The sequence below is a fragment of the Enhydra lutris genome, unplaced genomic scaffold (genome assembly GCF_002288905.1).
Source record: "Enhydra lutris kenyoni isolate GAN:26980312 unplaced genomic scaffold, ASM228890v2 scaffoldscaffold26, whole genome shotgun sequence".
NCBI classification, from domain to species: domain Eukaryota; kingdom Metazoa; phylum Chordata; class Mammalia; order Carnivora; family Mustelidae; genus Enhydra; species Enhydra lutris.
The window spans coordinates 22,626,361-22,646,287 of NW_019154110.1; the positions used below are offsets into that span (position 1 = coordinate 22,626,361).

Here is a 19,927-nt window from a genome sequence, read left to right on the forward strand (position 1 = left end):
TACTCTTCACCCATTGTTTTATTTTATTTTTTTTAAAGTGCCTTCACATTGCATCTTTATTGGAGAAAAACTCATTTATCCAGTAAGGCTAACCTGAGTAGCACAGAGAACAGCGAGCATGTCAAGAAATGACCTGCATGGGTCACCTCCAAGTTCATGGTAGGGATGGGTCTAGAATGAAGGCAGTCTATCTCCTGGCTAGACAGTCTCTTGGCTATTTGTAGTCCTGGGACATAAACTACAGCCTGTTAATTCAAACCTTGTCTTTATAAAAATGTTTATCTCAAGCGAGCAGATCCTAATGGACCAGTAATAGCCACTTGTTCAGTCTCCTCGTTTCCTCTGGAGCTTCCAGGTTCTGACAGACTTGGCTGAGTGTGAAGAAGTAGAGGTCAAAGTAAAATGGCGGTTAGAGGGAAGAAACAATGGAACCTAGGGGAAGGGACCAACAGTGGACATAGTCTAGTCCTTTAGTTTCGTACCAGCTCTCCCTCCCGTGATCACTAGATCCCTCTCGCCTTAGCGGTGGGAAGGGCATCATTTACTGAACACCTACCCTGTGCCGTCTTCTAAACACATTTAAATCCTCACGGCCGCTTTCATCGGCTCAGTGAGTAGGTCTCCTTCTGAATTAACTCACTGGGCGTGGGCCACCAGCTTAAAGGGCAAAGTGAGGAGCCAGAGCCTAAGTGCATTGGCATGCGGGCCTTCGCCTTCCCACATTGTGGCTTTGCCCAGCATCGGCTGGCCACGTCCCATGGAATGTCTTCCTTGCCGCGGGGTCAGCCAAGAGGGAAAGCCTTTGCGCCAGAAAGCTAGAGCCTTTCTATAGCAAGTAGAGAAAGAAGGTGGCTGCATGAATCAGTCTTCGTGCAGAACTCCTAAGAGCTGGTTTCATACCAGATACCCGAAAATCAAGTGAGGTCTGGATTATCCAGAACTTAAGATGCCCTTTCCTTACCCAGGGATACAGTCTAGATGTGCCTGTCCTTGGAGGACATACTCTCTTCCCAGTTTGTGAAGGAGCTCCTTCGAAGCAACTGAGGCCAAGATGGCATTCCTCTCCTTGATGGCCAGACGTGGTCTCAGAAAAGGCCCTGCTACTTCTGGTTGGCGGGAGACTCGTCCCAGGCCGCCCTGCTTCCACCCACGCCCTGTAACCGGAGTTTCCAGCCTCCAGACAATGCATCAAGCACTTTCTCCCTGGCAGTTTCAGACCTGGGTGAGAGGTGTGGTTGTTGGAGGATCCCAGTCTCCCTTGACACACACCCTCCCACACCCACAGGCGCTTCCTCCTTCTGCCAAAACAAACTTTATTGCACCAAAAAGAAAAAAAAAAAAAACTTCATTTATGTACAGTCAGATATAAAGACATCTCTTTTGACTCCTGTGCATATATTTCCTCAACTCAAGATTAGGGCATAAAAGTCAGGCTGGTATGCCAGACATGCTCTGCCCACGGCAGGGCCAAGGAGAGGATTGTCACTTGAAAGTGGGAACACTTAAATGGATGACAGACAACCACTGGACCAACAGACCAAGGGCATTCTGCTAAGCCCTGTACTTGCTCTGGGAATGGAAGAGGGAAATTGGCAGCAGGGTCCCTCTTTAAGTCTCCTTGTTAAGAGACCCAGCCTTAGGTATCCGAGATAAACTTCCGTTCCCCAAGCCCACTTCCTGTCCAGTTTGCTTCCTGCCCTCCCAAGTTGGACATTCTCCTTCGTGCCCAACCTCTTCCGAACTCCCCGGAAGTCCCATGACCCACAGGCAGAAGCCTTCACAGCAGCGGGCAGGGCAGGCCCAAGTCATCCTCTCCCGTACACGCGGCTGGATACTGACTGAGGCCCTGCGTCACACGGATCACCAACACCCCACTGGGAGCCCTAACAGTAAGAATCTGGAAAGTATGGGGAGAACACACCAAAAAGGGGAAGGCTGGAGTTTCTCAGTGCCCAGTACCACAGGGCGCCTAACACACATTCTTCTGAGCCAACCAGCTAAAGGATCACTGCAGCTAGATACAGACAGAGAAGCAACACAGCCAGGCAAACAGCCATCAGAGCCAGTGACAGAGCAGCTGGGAAGGACGGGAGGCGGAGAGGCAAGAGAAGCAGCGGGGCCCAGAGTCCCAGCCCCAGCCCCTCTGCCATTGGCGACCCTTGCTCCCCACAAGTCCCTGGGCATTGAAGTGGGAGGGAGGTTGGGGGGGTAACCAGAGGCCAGGGTGAAAATACACAAGGACAGCCAAACAGAACACAAGAGGACTAGCATCAGTCTCCCCACTGCACCCCACCCCCAGGGGAAATACTCTCATTGTGGCTAGCATTTAGGAACATCTGTAAAAGACTATTCTATGTAGTGGCTCTCGTACCCCACACACAGCAGCTGGCTGCGTTGGGAACTTTTCAAATCAGTGATTGCGGGAACAAAATCAGCTTCTCACGGTGCCTGTGCAGGCTCTACCAGGACCTCGGTTCCATCCCAGTCACATTTACTTTCTGTCTTAAATCTGGAAATGGGCGAGGGAAAAGGGGGGGGGGGGCAGAGGAGAAAGGTGCTCAGGTGCTAGGTAAAGCTCACTGATCAGCAGCCTAGACTCCACCACTGTTCCTTCTCTTTGGTCTGTCTAGAACAGTGACTATAAATTAGGAAAAACAAAATTATGCTGGCCCATGGGAAGTACTGGGAGAAGAGGCAGGGAGGAAAAGGGCATCGGGAAGCCCTGCTTCAAGACTGCAGACAGACAGACAACCACCCAGACTGCTTAAGTGTCACAGACAGCCCCCCACCCAAAGCTCCCTTCCAGATATCCCCCTCAATCATGTGGGCACGCTCCCTCTTGGAATTACAGTTTCTGTCTCCCGCCTCCCCCTGAGGAGCTGGCCCCGTGGAGAGGTGTGTCGGCAGCTTGTGTTTGCCAGAGGCCCTCACCCTGGGTGCTCCTGCGTCGGTACCTTGGCCCCTGCTATGGGATGAACACAGCCCCGGATGCTCGAGAGCCAGGGAGGTCAGGTAAGGAACAGCCTCCCCACTCCCACACCCTGGGATCCGAGCTGGCTTGGTTCTTGCCATCTTGCAGGATGACGTCACGTTTGGAGGGAGATACACAGTGCCTCTCCATCCCTGGGGTGGGGGGAAGGGACGTTGCTGGGACCCTTGAGTGGGGGGAGGGGAGAAGGGAGCAGGGTCTAAACCCTCAGGCTCCCGTGCAGGTCTGTCTCTGTCCCAGACGAACTGCTATCAGAGTCCATTTCGGCGTTCTCATTATGGAGCCTCTCCAGCACTTTCTGACGAATCAGTCCCAGGCGCATCAAGAGGGACTGGTAGTCAAAGTGGCCACGCTTCTCTCCAAAAGGGTCCTGTGGGGGAAAGGAGACAAGCAGGATGGAAGATTCGAGTCTGGAGGGCTCACCCTAGAAAGAGCAGCTTCGGGCGCATGTTGGACGCATGGTCAACTTCCGAGTCACGGGCGTAGAGGGTAGAGTGCCCAATCCCAACAGCAGACAGCACGCCCTCTGCTTAGAAATATTACGGCACGCTAACCGCCACCCAGACAGGTCTGGCTTGGGACAACATTCAAACGTTTTTGTTCCCTGCAAGCAAGCCACTATGCAGAAGAGGGTCACAGTAAAGGGGAGACAGGCAAGAAACAGAAATTCAAGACCAGAACTGTGACCATTACGTGTGCCTGTGTTTGCAATTAACTTCATAAAAACCATACAAAGGGAAGTATCATCTTTCTTTCCCTATAATTCCAAAGGGGAAATCTGCTTTTCCAACATCACAGGCAAGTCTGGAGCTCAGGAGTTCGGACTTCCAGATAAGCACCCGTCCACTCTTCCAGAGAGACCTGCCAACACCTCCCTGTCCACTTTGTACGCATCACTCCGGGGCTGCCCAGCCTTGATCTCAGTCCCTGTCATTCTTTTTTTTTTTTTTTTTAAAGATTTTATTTATTTGACAGACAAAGATCACAAGTAGGCAGAGAGGCAGGCAGAGAGAGAGGAGGAAGCAGGCTCCCCGCTGAGCAGAGAGCCCGATGTGGGGCTCGATCCCAGGACCCTGGGATCATGACCTGAGCCGAAAGCAGAGGCTTTAACCCACTGAGCCACCCAGGCGCCCCATCAGTCCCTGTCATTCTATACCGAACATCTCCGAAAGTTTTCTAGAAAGGGGTTAAGTGTCCTTAAAATCTCAAAAATAACCAGGGTGGGAGTGGAGAGTCTAAACACAATGAACGTAAAATGCTACACAGAGAATATGGCAGCGAAGCAGTGCACGGCCAGGGTTTAGAAAAGTGGAGACCTCTTGAGTCACAAAAAGGTACACAATTTTTCCCTCCCACATTCTGCTTCTCCCACATACACTCCTTCCACACTTCTGCCCACACATCACCCTCACGATCGGGGACCAGTGAACAGAAGTCACAGTCACTGGGACTGTAGCCCACACTTTCTGCTTCTCAGGGTTATGTTCCCCACAGGCTGAACTCCACACTTACTCTGGAGCCATCATTTTTCAAATCTTCCTTTTTTCATCCTTGGCTCCATTTCCACCCAGTTCCCTCCTCCCCAGACGCTGCTCTTCCCTTTCCTTCTCTCATCACGAGTTATTTTTCCTCCACAGAGTGAATACTGGAAATGCTTTTGAATACCAGCAGTGAGAATTCCTGATGGGGCCAAAGCATGGCATGCATCACCTACAATGGACTCTGAAAAAGGGGTCGGGAACAAGTTAATGCTGATCTGGCCTTGCCCTTTAAGGTTTTTTTGTCTTGTATTTTATTTATGTATTTTTTTAAAGTCATCTCTACACCCAACATGGGACTCAAACTTCCAACCCTGGGATCAACAGTCACACGCCTTCCCAACGGAGCCAGCCAGGCGCCCCTGCCCTTTGAGTTTTAATGGGGCAGATGGGTGGGAAAGCCTTGAAGGAAAAGACAGGGCAACTACCATTTCTGAGCAGCAGCTGAGGAAGGAAGACATTTACTCCTACTGCTGCTGGTGCGGCCTGGGTGGGGGAAGCAGCTCAGGAAGAGCTGGAGAGAACTTTAAGTGGCCTCAGTCATTCATCCAAGTCAGCACGAACCTAAGCAAGACCACAGGTAATGATCCAAAAGACAAAAGAACCGGTCCTTCAGGACAGGGGGAGTCTCACCCTCTTACCAACCAGGTCTTTTATATTTGAGCGTGTTTACAATTTGGTTTCATAAGAATCTTTTTTTGTTTCGTTTTAAGTAGGCTCCATGCCCAACATGGGGCTCGAACTCACGACCTTGAGATCAAGAGTCACACGCTCTACTGACTGAGCCAGCCAGATGCCCCAAGAATCTCCTCTTTAGAGGAAGCTTAAATCCTGCATTCCAACTGGAAGTGGAAGCACATTTCTCCAATGGACGCCAGAAGTAAACAAATGCTTACTGTCTTCGTAACAGGAGTCTTTCAACATGTAAGAGCACATACTCAACATTTCCCTAGCCTCCATCTCTGAGCAGCCCTCTGAGCCAGGGACTGGACTCAGTAGAGAACTCACCCTTATCATCACTAGGAGTCTGAGAGGGCTGAATGTTCATGGTTTGAAAAGACTGTCAAGAAGGGGAGGCATTCCAGGCTAGAAAGCAGGATGGTTCAGACTCTACCCATGAGCATCTAGTTTATGGCAAGACTGACAGGCAACTCCACAGGAATTAGGCAAGGCGGTCTCCCCCCTGGGCCACAGCAACTTAAATGACAAGTTCCTTTCGGCTCTGATTTCTCTGAGAGCTGCAGATGCTATCCTTGGGGAGGGATTTTATGGGGTCTGCCGTGCGGCCTCTGGAGTCAGTGGCAGGGGCTGCGTTACCTGCATAGTCTGGCCTTGAAGGTGCAGGCGATCTTTGCAAGCCACCTCATAGAAGTCGTAATACTCCAGGAAGGACTTCTCCATCACCCCTCTGGAAAATAAGCAGAGAAGCCTGAGCTAGGAACGTGGTGGGGAAGGGATCATCCCTTCACCATCTAACCTTTAAAGATTTTTTTTTTTAAAGATTTTTTTTTTTTAATTTATTTGACAGACAGATCACAAGTAGGCAAAGAGGCAGGCAGAGAGAGAGGAGGAGGAGGCAGGCTCCCTGCTGAGCAGAGAGCCCGACGCGGGACTCGATCCCAGGACCCTGAGATCATGACCTGAGCCGAAGGCAGAGGCTTTAACCACTGAGCCACCCAGGCGCCCCCCTTCACCATCTAACCTTACAGCCAATTAGAGTTCCCAAGCCCAGATTTGGCATCTCACAAAGACCTTCCTTTAAAAAAAAAAAAAGATTTCAGAGAGGGAAAGAGAGAGAACATGAGGGCCAGAGGGTGACAGGATCTCAAGCAGACTCTGTGCTGAGTGCGGAGCCCGACGCAAGGCTCGATCTTACGACCTGAGCTGAAACCAAGAGTCAGACGCTCTACTGACTGGGCCCCTCAGGCGCCCCCTCACAAAGATCTTTCAATGGAAAAAGAAAGCTGACAACCCAAGACTGACTGCTCTCATACCTCGGGGATTATTAAAGGAGGGTGACTGTTAATATTGATCATTTGAATCCCAACTTCAACTCGTGCCTCAATCTCGTGTTTTCAACAGGCTTAGCCCAACCCTTACTCAAAATTCTTCCAGAAGTTTGTTTCAGTAACTCTGACCTTGTTCATCCAGTTTGAACATTTATGATTAAACTCCAACACTGAGAAGTGGATTCATTATGAAGGGCTCTACGCCTCATTTGGTTATAGAACAAGTAAGGCTCTTCACTAGGTCTAGGCCCTCAGCAAACTGGAGGCTATAGGCTATGTCGTTCCCATTGGTCTTGGCACTCTCCTAGAACAGATCAGCTCGCTGAACTTTCTCTTGAGTGACCCTTAGCCAGTACTCTTTGAAAATGGGAACCAAAGCTTTATGTTTTTCTGTATCTCCCCTGGTGCCCAATAGTGGATTTTGCCCCAAAGGTTCTCAGAGCTAAGCCTCCCAACAGCAATACCAAAGTGCCAAGTGGGCGCTCTTGGCACACACCTACCGTAAGGGCTCAGGGCAGGGACACTTTCCTTCCATCATGTCACAAACTGCCACTCTGATGGTCTCATGCCGGATACATTCATTGTAATTTTTGCTGTCTCCTGGATGTCTCTCCTGTAATGTAACAGACACCAGAGTGCCCAAGTACAAAATTTAGGCAAAGAGAAAAGTCAACAGGAGGAGACATCGGGATTAACGTGGGGCGCGTGACCCAAGTAAACAAACCTAGAAGATACCTTTCCGACTACGGCAGATCCATGAAGAGCAACTGAGTTTCTCTTTCTGAGATCATTCACCTCCCCCCATGCGTGCCAACACCCATCCTGTTACAGGTCACCCGGCCTGTACGCAGCAAACTAGACCCATCAGATTCCTAAGGCTGAAAGGAGAGGCCTCTGAGGTAAAGACTGGATGGGAAAGAACCAAATGTTAAGAATGGTGATGGGACCAAAGGGTAAACGTGACATTAAGAGTTTCAGTAAAAAACCCTATAAATATCTGGATGCTTCCTGGCTAACTCCTTTTTATGTCTGCAGGGTTCTACCATCACTGAAATCAACTACTACAAACCTACTGGAAGTAGAACCTGAAGTTTCCAAAAAAACCTCCAATACTGACTGAGAAAGCCGATATGAATGTGTGGGCAGAGATGGAAGGGAGCACAGTCTCCCGTCCTTTTAACTCCTCCTCTACTCCGCAATGGTCCCCCTACCACCAACCTGGCAACCAGAACCTTGGCCTCTGATTAAAACACATCATGAGCAGGAAAGACTTATATACCCTCACTCTCCTCCCATGGTGTCCAAAATGCACCACAGCGGGCTCACAGGGGTGCCATGGGATACGTTCAACTTTTTTAGGAAAACCATAGTATTCACCACCTGTCAGTCAGCACGCCAACTACTAGCTTGAGCTCAGTGGGTCAGGTCGGACATGAAACTGCATTATTTTCCTTTCGATGACACGTGATGTTTGTGAAGCTGGACTGTCAATCACTACTTTGGTAAACAGCAAGCAGCATATGAAAACAGTGGGGAAGAGAAATGAGGGTGGTGATTCGACCAGATTCCACGATCTTCGAAGTTGTGTGGTGCCCAACAAGTGTACCCTTCCTGACATTAAGCCATTTCAGTTATTTAAGAAAGAAGTGAGTTGTCCAGATGTTAACCGCTAAGAAACGAACAGCTGGCCACTTCCTTCTGCCTGGGGGGCTGTGAAAAAGGCACCCAGGGACCCGCGGCTGTGGACCAGTAACGTTTGGGAGAATAAAAGTCACAGCTCCTGAATTTCCAAACAAAGGAGAGACCTTCAAATCAGCTCCTTGGTTGGCCAATGAGGGCCTTTTCCATTTCTACCTAATATTAAAATCAAATACCCTATTTGTTTGGAAAGGAGATTTTGGGAATAACTTCTGTTCCCTCTTAAAGGGTATTTCCTATTGTTCAGGTCTATAAATGAACCGTCAATGTTAGCATTACCTCAAATATTTAAAAAAAATTAGTTAAATTGTTTTAGTCACCTAAACAGAATTATTATCTTTGGGGATTATGATTGGAACTCTTTCCCTGTACTTCTGAGTAATCCTGGAAGGCATTCTGGAACAATGGAAAAACTCTTGGCTCCAGGGCAAATACTGGATTCTACCATTATCTGTGTATCTTTGTGAAAGTTATTAACCTGTCCGTGTCACCAATATCTCATCTGAAAATGGGGATAACATTTACCCCGAGTGAGTATTCTCTGCAACCAAAGTGGGGCTCAAACTCACGACCCCAAGGTCAAGAGCCGCGGGCTCTTCTGACTGAACTGGCCAGGCGCCCCCACCTCAAGTTCGTGTGAAAGTTCAATGAGATAAGATATATACAAAACCTTGGCAGTGGCTGGCACATAGCATACCCCTGGAAGACGCAACTTTCCTCTCCCTTCTCTCTGGCAGCGCTGACTGCAATGTTCTTGCCCCACTAGCTAATAAATGACTAACTCCTCTGGCTCTTCAGGTGACAGGATTCTATAACTCCGAAAAAACACCCGGCTGAACAGGAGTCACTCTAGGAAGTACCTTAAGGGGACTTTGGGAGAATGGACACATAGAGAAGAATCCACCGGTTGCAACAGCCCTCAAAAGCAGGCTTAGAATTAATTTCCAGAGGACTCCACTGATTCCCACCTTGTAGATTAATCCAAGTCAAATGGAAATAACCGAACAGTATTGTAAGTTACAGGGAAAAAAAAGACATTTTTAAGGAGCACACATACCAGCTCCTTTTTTCTCCTATGGTGACATTAAACAAACAAACAAACAGGACCCTTAAGCACACCTCTCAGAGCTCTTCAAACTCAGTATTCCATTTCCCAGCTGCCCCTCTCCCCCCACCGCCTTACCTGCTCAAAGCCAGGCTCATTGTGATAGGGGTTCTCAGTCATTAGGGACTGGATGGAGATGAGCACGGAGGAGATGCTCTGGGCTGGGCTCCAGGCAGGGCCAGTCCACGTACTGCAAAACACAGCAGATGGAGGGAAGAGGGTGAGGCCGAGAGCGATGGTGAAGGCCGCCACAGAAACACTAGTGCACCAGCACCCTGGGGCCTGGCAGCACCCACGTCAGTGAGTTAAACCAAATGTTTCTCTTTCACTATTAATGCTCTGGAATTCCCCAGCCTGTCTCACCCTCATTCACCAGAAATCAGTCAACTGCCTAATCCTCTTATCAAGTGAGACAAAAGAAAAGAGGGTAAAGCAAGCCCTGTAACTTTGAAGTGATTTTCATCCAACTAGGAAATAAACAGTAGCCAGGTTAGGTGCCAATCATCAAAATGGAAGAGAAAAGGTATGAAAACAGCACCAAACGCAGCCTAAGTGTTAATCTCTGTAAATCCTAAATCCGGAAGGTGGTGAAGGAGTTAGTGAGGAGACAGAAGCTGAGCACAGAGGGGCAGGGGGCCTGAATACAGCCATCTGGTTCAAGGCCATGTAGCAGGGCTGATGATCAGGGATCCTGCCCTGTATCCAGCCCCCAGAGTGTCAGACTCTCTGAAGACCACAGGACTCTGCCAAAGGACAGGAAGGGGAGTAGGGTCAGACCCAAGGAGGGTCTGAAATAACATACGGAAGCCATCCCGAATAAAAGAGAAGCACCAGAATTGCTCCTCTCTTCCATCGACCTGACCAGATCCTGGGAGGAGGAGCGCGACCTGGACAATAAATGACATTTCTTTTTAGCTCAATTCGTTGAAGAGGTGGCACCTGATCTGGAGGCTGAACACAACCTAAGCCAGGACTGGCTTGCTCAAGTTCACTAGCCAATTCCCTCTCCCTGCTACGCTAGAGGAAAGCCCAGTTAAGCAAGCTCATCATCATCATCGTCGTCGTCAAGGCTCGCTCTTCCGAGCCTCTCAGCCTGCTCCCCTCAGCTCTACTCCTCCAGGAAAGCCAGACCCTGCGCTAAGACTTCCGCTGAGACTTCACCTATTTGAGAGGCAAGCCAACAGGGTAAATTTTCATTACGTTTCTTTCGTCAGTAAGGCAGTCCCAATCTTTTTTTCTACGTAGGGAGGAAAGGACTGAGGCTGACAGAGGGAACAGTTGACCAAGAACACATGGGAATTTTCTACCCTGTGATTCCTCATGGTCAAGATTCAAGTTCAGGGTAGCTTCTCCTTTTCCACCCAACACGCTTCGGCCACTTGTACCCCACCATCTTACTTCCCCTGGTTCCACTGTGAGCTCAGGTTAGTACAGAATCATTTCCTACTGGCCTAATGGGGAACCTAGAACAAAAACCCTGTCTCGAACAGATGTCATACAGAAACAACCACCAAGTATCCTCACCACCGTGGGCTATGTATACCCCTGTCCTACCCGCAGAGACAGATACCCTAACAACATAAAGGACCTCTTGAAGGACAACCTCCTGTGAAGGACTTCCTCACTGCCACCATCACAGAACATACCCCTGGATCAGAGAGATTTAAAAAATCAATAAAAGAAGCTGCGCCTCAGGTTGGGTCAGCTGCCTTCCGCCTCCCCCACCCCGACCCCACGACCCCACACTTGGGAAACACACTAGACAAGAAAGAAAAGCGCACCCCCAGTTAGGGCGACTTTCCCAACTTCACCCTGCACTTGTTCTCTGCCCCAGGGGAAACTCAGATCACACGAACAAGACAGATCCAGAACACATCAGCAGACGGTTCCATTCTGAATGTGTGACCCCTCCCCTAGGCAATTAAAAGGGAACCAATGAGAACCGCATGAAGCAAAAATCTCACCAGCGCCCAGAAAACAAAATGTACTTGAAATTCGTGTTTCTCATCTGATGTGATTTCCAACCTTAGACATTTTTCATTCAGTTGTTAGAATATCATATCATCCTCATCACCACTACCGCCTCCAAAGCCACTCATTGAGAGACTCAGAAACAAGACACCCACAATCGTACATGGCACAGATCTGCAGCCTTTCTCAACCCGTTCGGGAGAGAATCAAGCCCTGATGCCCTAAGGAAGTGGTTCTCAAGCTGGAGCGTGTGCCCAAATCACCCGGAAGGCTTGGAGGACACAGACTGCGGGGCCCGACCCCTGGAGTTTCTGACACAGGAGGCCCGGGGTGGAACCCCTGAGTCCGCAGGGCTGCAAGCGCCCGGGTGCTGGTGCAGCTCGGGGAGAAGCACTTCGCGAAGGCAGCCATCGTAGGTCATAAATGAACTTCTCTCTTTGGCGCCTAGAATGATACTCGTCGTGTACCATCCTGAGGAGAATTGAGGCGACAGTCCCTCCAATCATTTTCTGTGTTCTGTGGTTCAGATGAGGAACCCCAGTTGATAAAGGCTGGCCTAGAGCAATTATTTGCTAACAACGAACTTGGCCACTTAGAAGTCTCCTCTTACCCTAGAATACTCAAGCAGACTTTCCCATTGCGGTAGAAGTTGGGGTTAAACCTCACTGTGTTATTGCCCGTTGTCATCAGTTTGACCCGAGGCGGGTGGATGGGATAGTCGGGCGGACACCGAAACACGAACAGGAAGAAACCCCCTTCATAAGGGGTGTCAAATGGGCCTGTGATCAATGCATGAATCTGCAAAATAAAACCCCATCTCAAAATTGTGAGGTGATGTCCCATCCCAACCCCGCCTGGCTTCCACGTGCTCCCCACACCAGAAGCAGGCCCTTCGGCTGGCGTCCGTATTCCACGCCCTCACCATGCAGGAGGAGCAGCAGGGACTCACTCGCACTGATATGCAGGTTTGGAACTTTAAGAAACCCCGTTCCGGTGGAGTGGCATCTGACTCGGGGGCTACATTCTACAGTTAGAGCCCAAGGTGAAAAGTGAATCCGATCCAAGATCACCCTTGAGTGTCCCTTAAAACTCCCCGGCAGCAGGGTTTTTGTTTAGACTACCCTCATCAGTGCTCTATGTGACAAGTCTAGACGGCACACCACTGCGCACATTAAAATTTGCACCTGTAAAATATTATCCTAGCATGTTTAATTTTCAGAAATGAGTATCTATTTTTACCGAGCACATCACCTTGGATGTGCCTGGGTTAAACACGTGTGTGATGCGACCCCACCCTCCACTTATGGGGCTGAAAGGGGAGGTAAGTTGAATGGAAAAGAGCCCAGGGATTGGCGGCCACAGCACTGGGGCCAGTAAGGGCGCAGAGTTGAGGGTTGTGATGGAGGCCTAGGAGGTCTGCTGCCTCCACAGAGGATCAAACCTACTGTGGAGAATGCAGCTCAGGCTGTATCCAACTTGTGCCAAAGATGGAAAGAAAAATGGGGAAAACTCAGGGTCCATTTGGAGCCCTTCAACCATCCCCAGAAATTTCCCCAATACTGTTGGTTAATTTAAGAAGAAAATAGATCAGTGGCATTTAGAACAGAATGCTAAACTCTTTTCCTCCAGCCATGATTACTGAACAAGCTTTCCCTTCCTGAAAGGAGGAAAACCTGAACAAACTCTGTTATATTTCTTCTCCTACAAAGGCTGCTAGGCACTTAAGGTCTGCTCAGAATTTAAACAGCAAGACGAAAAAGGACCTGCAATGCAATGCCTCAGGCCCTACTTTGCCCTGGTGGCACCCCGGATTATCTTCTAGCCCTCAGTCATTTGAAATAGCAAGCTCAAATGGCATCAATAGGACATCAATTCTGGGACCCCGGGGAACTAGCATTATTAACACTGATACTTGACTGAGGACAAGATGTCCCAGGAAAAATATTTCCAACCACATAAAAAGAAAAAAAATCAATTTACAGGGAAACCTATTTGAAACAAAATAGAAATACCAACAACACAATGTCTGAACTTTTACTGTAAGAATTTGAAACTATGGAGAGGTTTCATTTAAACAATACTAGATTTAGGAAATCTGATTTCTTCCCAATGTCAGTTTAAGGGAAGGTACAGCGTTTAAATGAGGGTAGAGCGCTCAATGACAGAGAGGCCTGAGTATCTAAGTCAGGGGAATTTCAGTCTCTCTGTGTTTGTGTGGTGAGGACAAGACAGTAAGGGTCTCTGGGGTGGAAAGGATATTCAAAATCAACCAGTGAGGATAGGAGCCTGGACAACAAGCCCATTTGAGTATAAACTCTGTTCATTCAGGTCTGCCCCATCCCCAATCTTCTCTGCATGTGATTTATAGCATCATACTTAAAGAGTCGAGAGTGACAGGATGGGGGGAGAATTGGGATAAAACGAATGACTATGCCATCTATCAGCCCAACTGGTGCATTTCTGAGAGTGAAAGAGTGCCCTAATAATAGTTAAGCTGGGACAAGTGGCATAAACAGGGATTTTCCAAGTCAACCAGAACTACTGACACCTGAGTAAAAGACACCTGTTCAAGGCTCTGCTCCACCTCACTGTGTGACCTTGGGAAAGCCACTTATTCTCTTGGGATCTTGATTTATTCATTTATGTAGTCAGAGATGTGAGCTGGATAATCTTTTAGGCTCTTCCAATTTTCTGGGCCCAACTTCCCAACAGCCCCCAACCCCCTCCAAGTTACATACCTTAGTCATGTCAACAGTATCAGGTACGACGAACATTCCTGGAGGAGGCTCCTTATAAATGGACATGATATCCCTGTATAACACCAAGAGGAGGTGGGGAAGGGAGTGAGGGAGAGGAGGAAAAAGGGGAATCCCTTGAGCAGGACAGCTGGTGGCACCTCAATGAGGCCAGGGTTTGAGAAAGTGGTGCTTGGTACCACAAATGTACGCACTGTCTTGTTGGCTGAGAAATCTCAGCTGAGTACTTGTCAGGCAAGCAGAGAGCAAATTATTATCAAAAGGGCATTGTTTCCTCAGGGGGAGGGGGGAAAAAAACCAGAGATCCCAATGGCATCAGATGTCACCCTGGAAAAGCCACATCCCATTTACTCTCTCTTCCTCCCACAGGCAATTCATTCACTCCCCACCTCCGAGACTCCCAGGTACTATGACTGAATGCTAAACGAAGACTGTTCAGTAACTGGGAAAACATAATCAACTCCACCAAAAAAGCGAATCCCATAGTGGACCGTTGTTGGCACGGGGATTCTATGAAACAAGTGAGCTAGCAAGGAGCAATCATGGTCTTCCTGCCCAGGGTACCAACAGGGTAGAGATCTCTTCAGACTGCAGAGGGTACCCTCTGAAATCGCTGGGTCTCACATCTGAAAGATGACATGCACTGGCTACTACAGAGAGAGGATCTGTAGGTTGTCGTGCACAATCTAGAATGCATCCGTTGTGAGCGCGGGTCTAAAGGACATTCTAGGTGGGAAGAGACTTGGTAGGGTACATAGGGATGTAAAGTGCAAACAAGTGAGAGAGCAGAGGAAAGAAGTACTGGCAGAACTCAAAGGTAAAAGTTAGGACTGGCAGACTGAAGGGGATGGAGGATAGGAGTAGAAGGGAGTGCTGAGATTCTGAAGTTAGAGGTGGCGACCCTGTTGGACCCTAATAGAACTGGTGTCTGCGTCAGCCACTGGGCCAGGTACTTTACACACAATGTGCTGTTTAATGGTTATTACAACCTTGAAAGATAGGTAGAGACATCTGAAGGGACTTGGAGCATGGTGGGGGGGGCAGTGAGATTACCTAGATGAGTATGGCTGCACTGGAGGGGCACAGGGAGAGATAGAGACCCGTCATCAGGAAACAGGTTTCAGAATTAATAGCAGTCAAAAAGCATTACTTTTTCCCTATGCAATAGGTACTACGCTAACTAAGCATTTTTGCAGAAACATTATCTACTAAATGATAGGATCTAAGATCAGTCACCCAAGAAATAAGCACGGAAAGGACTTGGGCCTTTGTTCCTCTATCTGAATTAGGTATATTTGCTTCAGAAAAGTAAACCAGACGACGGAAAAGAAAAAATACAAGAAAGTCTTGGGTGGGATAATACAAGCCAGAGTGAGACTGGGGGAGAAAGCCTGCATTCCCGGAACAGGTGTGAGAGTGGCGAGCTTTGGGGTTCTGGAGAAGTGGTTCAAGGGGAGACTGCGGGTATGTGAGGGAAACGATCTAGACTTGGGGAGACGGTTTGAGCAGATGGGGAATAAAAAGAAAGGTTGGTCTCGACTGTGAAGCCACGAAAACCAAGGTCTACGTGTGTTACAAACGGGGCTCGGGAGGCTACGACGCGGGGCTGGGGGGGGGCAAGGGGGGGGGGCCTCGGGGCAGCATCTAGCAGGGCGGGGGGGGGGAAGGGGGGAGAGAGGCGGCGCGGAAGGCGGGAGGGGGTGTTGCTGAAGCGCGAAAGGGTCGGGTTTCGGGCGGGAGGTATGGGGGAGGGTGTCCGGCACCGAGACGAAGGGCTCAAGGGAGGTAGCCGAGGGGCGGGGTCGGACCTGGGCACGCGAGGAGGGCTTTGGTGCGTGTGGAGCTGCGGGCGGGGGGAGAGGGGACTTGGATCGCGACGCTTCGCGCTGGCAAGACGTGGGCCTTGGAGCTGGGCCGCCGCGAGGGAAGCGCGGAGGCAGCGGGCGGGGGGGGCGGGTGTAGTGGGAAAGGGGGGGCGGGGAAGGTCGAGCCCCGGAGCTCGGGGCTGGGGGAGGAAAAACCCCGGCTCACCGCTTGATCCGAAGTAGACACTGCGGCGCGGTTCGTTCGCCGTCCCAGTCGGAGCTGAGTGTGGGGTCCCAGTGGCTAAGCAGTGCGGCCCCGTGGGCAGCGGCCGAGGGCGGGAGCCCGGGCAGCGGAGCCAGGCCGCTCCCCGGCCCCCCGGCCCCGCCCGCAGCCGCCGCCGCCGCCCACACATCCGGCAGGAAAGGCGGCCCGAACCCGCTGCCGCTAACGCCAACAACACCGGCGACGCCGCTCGCCCCGGGGCCCGCCGCCCCGGCGCCCGCCGTCGCCGTCGCCGTCGCCGCCTCCTCAGTTGGACTCTCCGCCATCGCTGCTTCGCTTCCGGGACTGCTCGGCAGCACGTCCGCCGACCAGAGCGGCCGCTGCTCCCTCCCGCTCCCGCACCACCGAGAGCCGGGCCAGAGTGTCCCCACCCTCCGCTTCCACAGCCCGGGCGGCGCTGGCTCCGCCCACCCCCGCCCGACCAGCGAGAGGCGTTTTGCAAGAGCGTCCACCCACGGTCCTCCAGGGCGAGAGGGGGTGGGAACTGGAGCCGGGGCCCTGGGTCCGCGTTGGCCCTTGCTTTGCGGGAGGAGGCTCTGAAGCGTGCGGGGTCGCCGAGGTGCGGCTGAGAGCCCAGTGACGTGCAATATTTAATTTTCAAGTGTGGCAGGGAGAGGAAGGAAGGATTGTATCCCCACCCTTAACGAAAGAGACCCTCCTCGGTCATGTCCATGGGCCAGGAGTGGGGATCGAGCTTCCTTGGGGAAGGTTCTGAATAGATGAGTCGGCTTGCTCAGGGCTGTTTCCTGTCTGAAAACCTCTCTAATTTATCCTTGCTTCCCGCACTGTCACCCACGGAGGGCAGGCTGCCATTGCCCCCTTCCTGCAACAGGACCAAGAGGAAGGAATCAGAACCGGCGAGCGAAAAACTACCTCGTTTTAGAGTTTATTCAGTATACATTTATGAAGGGGCTAGTAAATGCCAAGCACTGTTGCTAGGCGTTGCCATAGGGATAATGAAACAGACCTAGAGAAGCTCAGTAAAAGGAAGAAAATCAGGCCTCCTGACTCCAAGCTCAGTGTTTTTTCTTCCCACAAGTCCTCGAATATACAGGAATCAAGGGGCTGTGAGTTTAAATCCTGGGAGGATTCCTCAGGGCTTTCCTGGGATTTGTAAGGTGAAATAGCATACTATGGACTAAGAAACACAGAAGCCTTCTAAAATAGACTTTCTCTTTTCTTTTTAGCAAGAACACAGGCTCATAATCTTGTCCGGAAACTCTTGCCCAGATGCATTTCAGAATTGAAAGTAACACTCCCAGTAAGGTCTCGGGCACCTCTCAGTAACCAAACATTGATATTTCGACAGCAAAATGTATGACTATTCTTACTAATTTAGGGTACACTTGTGAATATCCATAGTACATCAAACAAATAACTTCCCTCTGTGTTTTATTTGGCTGCCCAAACTGGTTTTTAGGAAAAAAGGTACACTTTTCACTGTTTCCTGAATTTTCCAATAAGGGACCATGGACTTGAGTGGATAATAGCCAGCACTTATTGAGACTAAAAATTTGTTTCTGGGGTGCCTGGGTGGCTCATTGAGCATCTGCCTTTGGCTCAGGTCGTGATCCCGGGGTCCTGGGATCGAGCCCAGCATCGGGCTCTCTGGTCAGTGGGAAGCCTGCTTCTCCCTTCCCACTTCCCCTGCTTCTGTTCCCTCTCTTGCTGTCTGTCCAATAAATAAATAAAATCTTTAAAGAAATAAAAAATAAAAATTTTGTTTCTTTAGCTGACATTTACTGAGTGCTTAATATGTGCCAAGCATTTTGTATACTTTGTCTTATTTGTTCCTTTCAACAGCCCTATGAAGTAAGTACTATTATTAGTCCATTCTGACAGATGGAAAAACAGAGGCTTACGGAGATTCGGTCACTTAACCAGGGTCACACTGAGAGCAAGCAACAGATTTGGGGCTGTAAGCCAAATCTGTCTGACTCCAGAGAAAAAGTTTTTTTTTTTATAATTTTTTTTTTAATTTATTTATTTGACAGACAGAGATCACAAGCAGGCAGAGAGGCAGGCAGAGAGAGAGGAGGAAGCAGGCTCCTTGCTGAGCAGAGAGCCCGATGCGGGGCTCAATCCCAGGACCCTGAGATCATGACCTGAGCCGAAGGCAGCAGCTTAACCCACTGAGCCACCCAGGCACCGCCAGAGAAAAAGTTTTAACTGCTGTGTGATACTGTCACAGCCTGGAGCTCTCCCACATTGACTGAATTTTACTTAATGTGGTCCTTTGTTACCTGTTGCTCCCAACCCCTACCCCACAACACACACACACACACACACACACACACACACACACACACATACACACTCGCTCTCTTGGGGCTCTCAAGCATGTACTGTCTGTGAACCCAGCAGGGGGCCTGGTATAGCTTAAGTACTTAACATGAAGCGAAATGAATCAACACAATGTTTTATACAGATTTCATGTTTTTTTGGTTTAGCATTTTACCACTCCATAGTCATAAGGATACCAGAATATCTATGAAAGGATACACAAAAAACTGGTAACAGTGGCTGCCTCCAGATGGTTTGATCACCGACAAGGTGGGCCAAGGTGTGTGTATGGATGGGTACCTTTTTAATATTGTACTGTGTATCTATTGCCTATTCAGACTAGGTTTTATTCATTTTTTTTAAATTTTTTTTTTAAATTTATTTGACAGACAGAGATCACAAATAGGGAGAGAGGCAGGCAGAGAGAGAGGAAGGAAAGCAGGCTCCCCGCTGAGCAGAGAGCCCGATACGGGGCTCGATCCCAGGACCCTGAGATCATGACCTGAGCCGAAAGCAGAGGCTTTAACCCACTGAGCCACCCAGGCGCCCCGGTTTTATTCATTTTTAAAGGATTCTGGAATTTTGTTCGGTTATTATTCATTTAGTAAGGTGGTCAAAGTCAACTCACTGATAACCTCACAAAGAAAAACACTACTCCATCCCTCCTCCATGACTCTAGTCTGCAGAGGCCCAGAGATGGCCCAGGGGGCAAGAGGATTCCTGCATGGGGTCCTTTCCTTACTACTGGACTATTGTTTTCAGTGGACAGAAAACATCTTGGATCCAGAAGAGTTTCCAGCTTTTAATCTGTACCGCTTACAAATAGCCTGTCTGAGCCTATTTCTGCATCCACAGAATGGTGCTAATTCTTACCTCTTAGGGTTTTTCTGAGGATTAAGTGTGACAGTTCCACAAGTGTTTCGTAGAGTGTCAAGCACTGTCTAAACCATGGGCTTCCCACTTGCCCATGTACTGTCTCTCCTCCAGGTCTTTGCTCATACTTTTTCTCCCCAGAATACTCTTTCCCTCTACTCTGCCAGGGGAAATCCTAGTTATTGAAACACTGAGCCTCTATTTCTCATCAGTAATATTGGTAAAATGATAGTAGCTATAAAGAAGAGCGAACGTGGGGCGCCTGGGTGGCTCAGTTGGTTAAGCGGCCAGCTCTTGATTTCAGCTCAGGTAATGATCTTAGGGTCCTGGGATAGAGTCCCACGTCAGGTTCCATGCTCAGCGGGAAGTCTGCTTCATCGTTCTCTCTCCTTCTTCCTCTGCCCCTCCCCCCAACTCACACCCTCTCTCTCTAAAGTAAATAAATGACTCTTTAAAAAAAGAGAGAGATGGGGCGCCTGGGTGGCTCAGTGGGTTAAAGCCTCTGCCTTCGTTCGGCTCAGGTCATGATCCCAGGGTCCTGGGATCGAGCCCCGCATCGGGCTCTCTGCTCCGCGGGGAGCCTGCTTCCTCCTCTCTCTCTGCCTGCCTCTCTGACT

At 49.7% G+C, this 19,927-nt stretch overlaps 2 protein-coding genes across 2 annotated transcripts in view; both read right to left on the minus strand.

Annotated features, from left to right (window-relative positions):
- LOC111151342 (ubiquitin conjugating enzyme E2 Z) lies at window positions 1-16,550 on the minus strand. The gene is made up of 7 exons (XM_022509285.1): window positions 16,098-16,550; window positions 14,049-14,121; window positions 11,921-12,108; window positions 9,418-9,529; window positions 7,037-7,149; window positions 5,845-5,935; window positions 1-3,359 (listed from the first exon to the last, which is right to left on the minus strand). The coding sequence occupies exons 1-7, from the start codon at window positions 16,418-16,420 to the stop codon at window positions 3,189-3,191; spliced, it is 1,071 nt and encodes a 356-aa protein (XP_022364993.1). The 5' UTR covers window positions 16,421-16,550; the 3' UTR covers window positions 1-3,188.
- A 351-nt stretch (window positions 16,551-16,901) lies between these two features.
- Window positions 16,902-19,927, minus strand: part of LOC111151344 (ATP synthase, H+ transporting, mitochondrial Fo complex subunit C1 (subunit 9)) — a 10,404-nt gene continuing 7,378 nt past the window's right edge. The window contains exon 5 of the mRNA XM_022509294.1: window positions 16,902-16,977. Coding sequence (XP_022365002.1) covers window positions 16,917-16,977 — 61 coding nt within the window. The 3' untranslated portion in view covers window positions 16,902-16,916. The remainder of the gene's footprint in view (window positions 16,978-19,927) is intronic.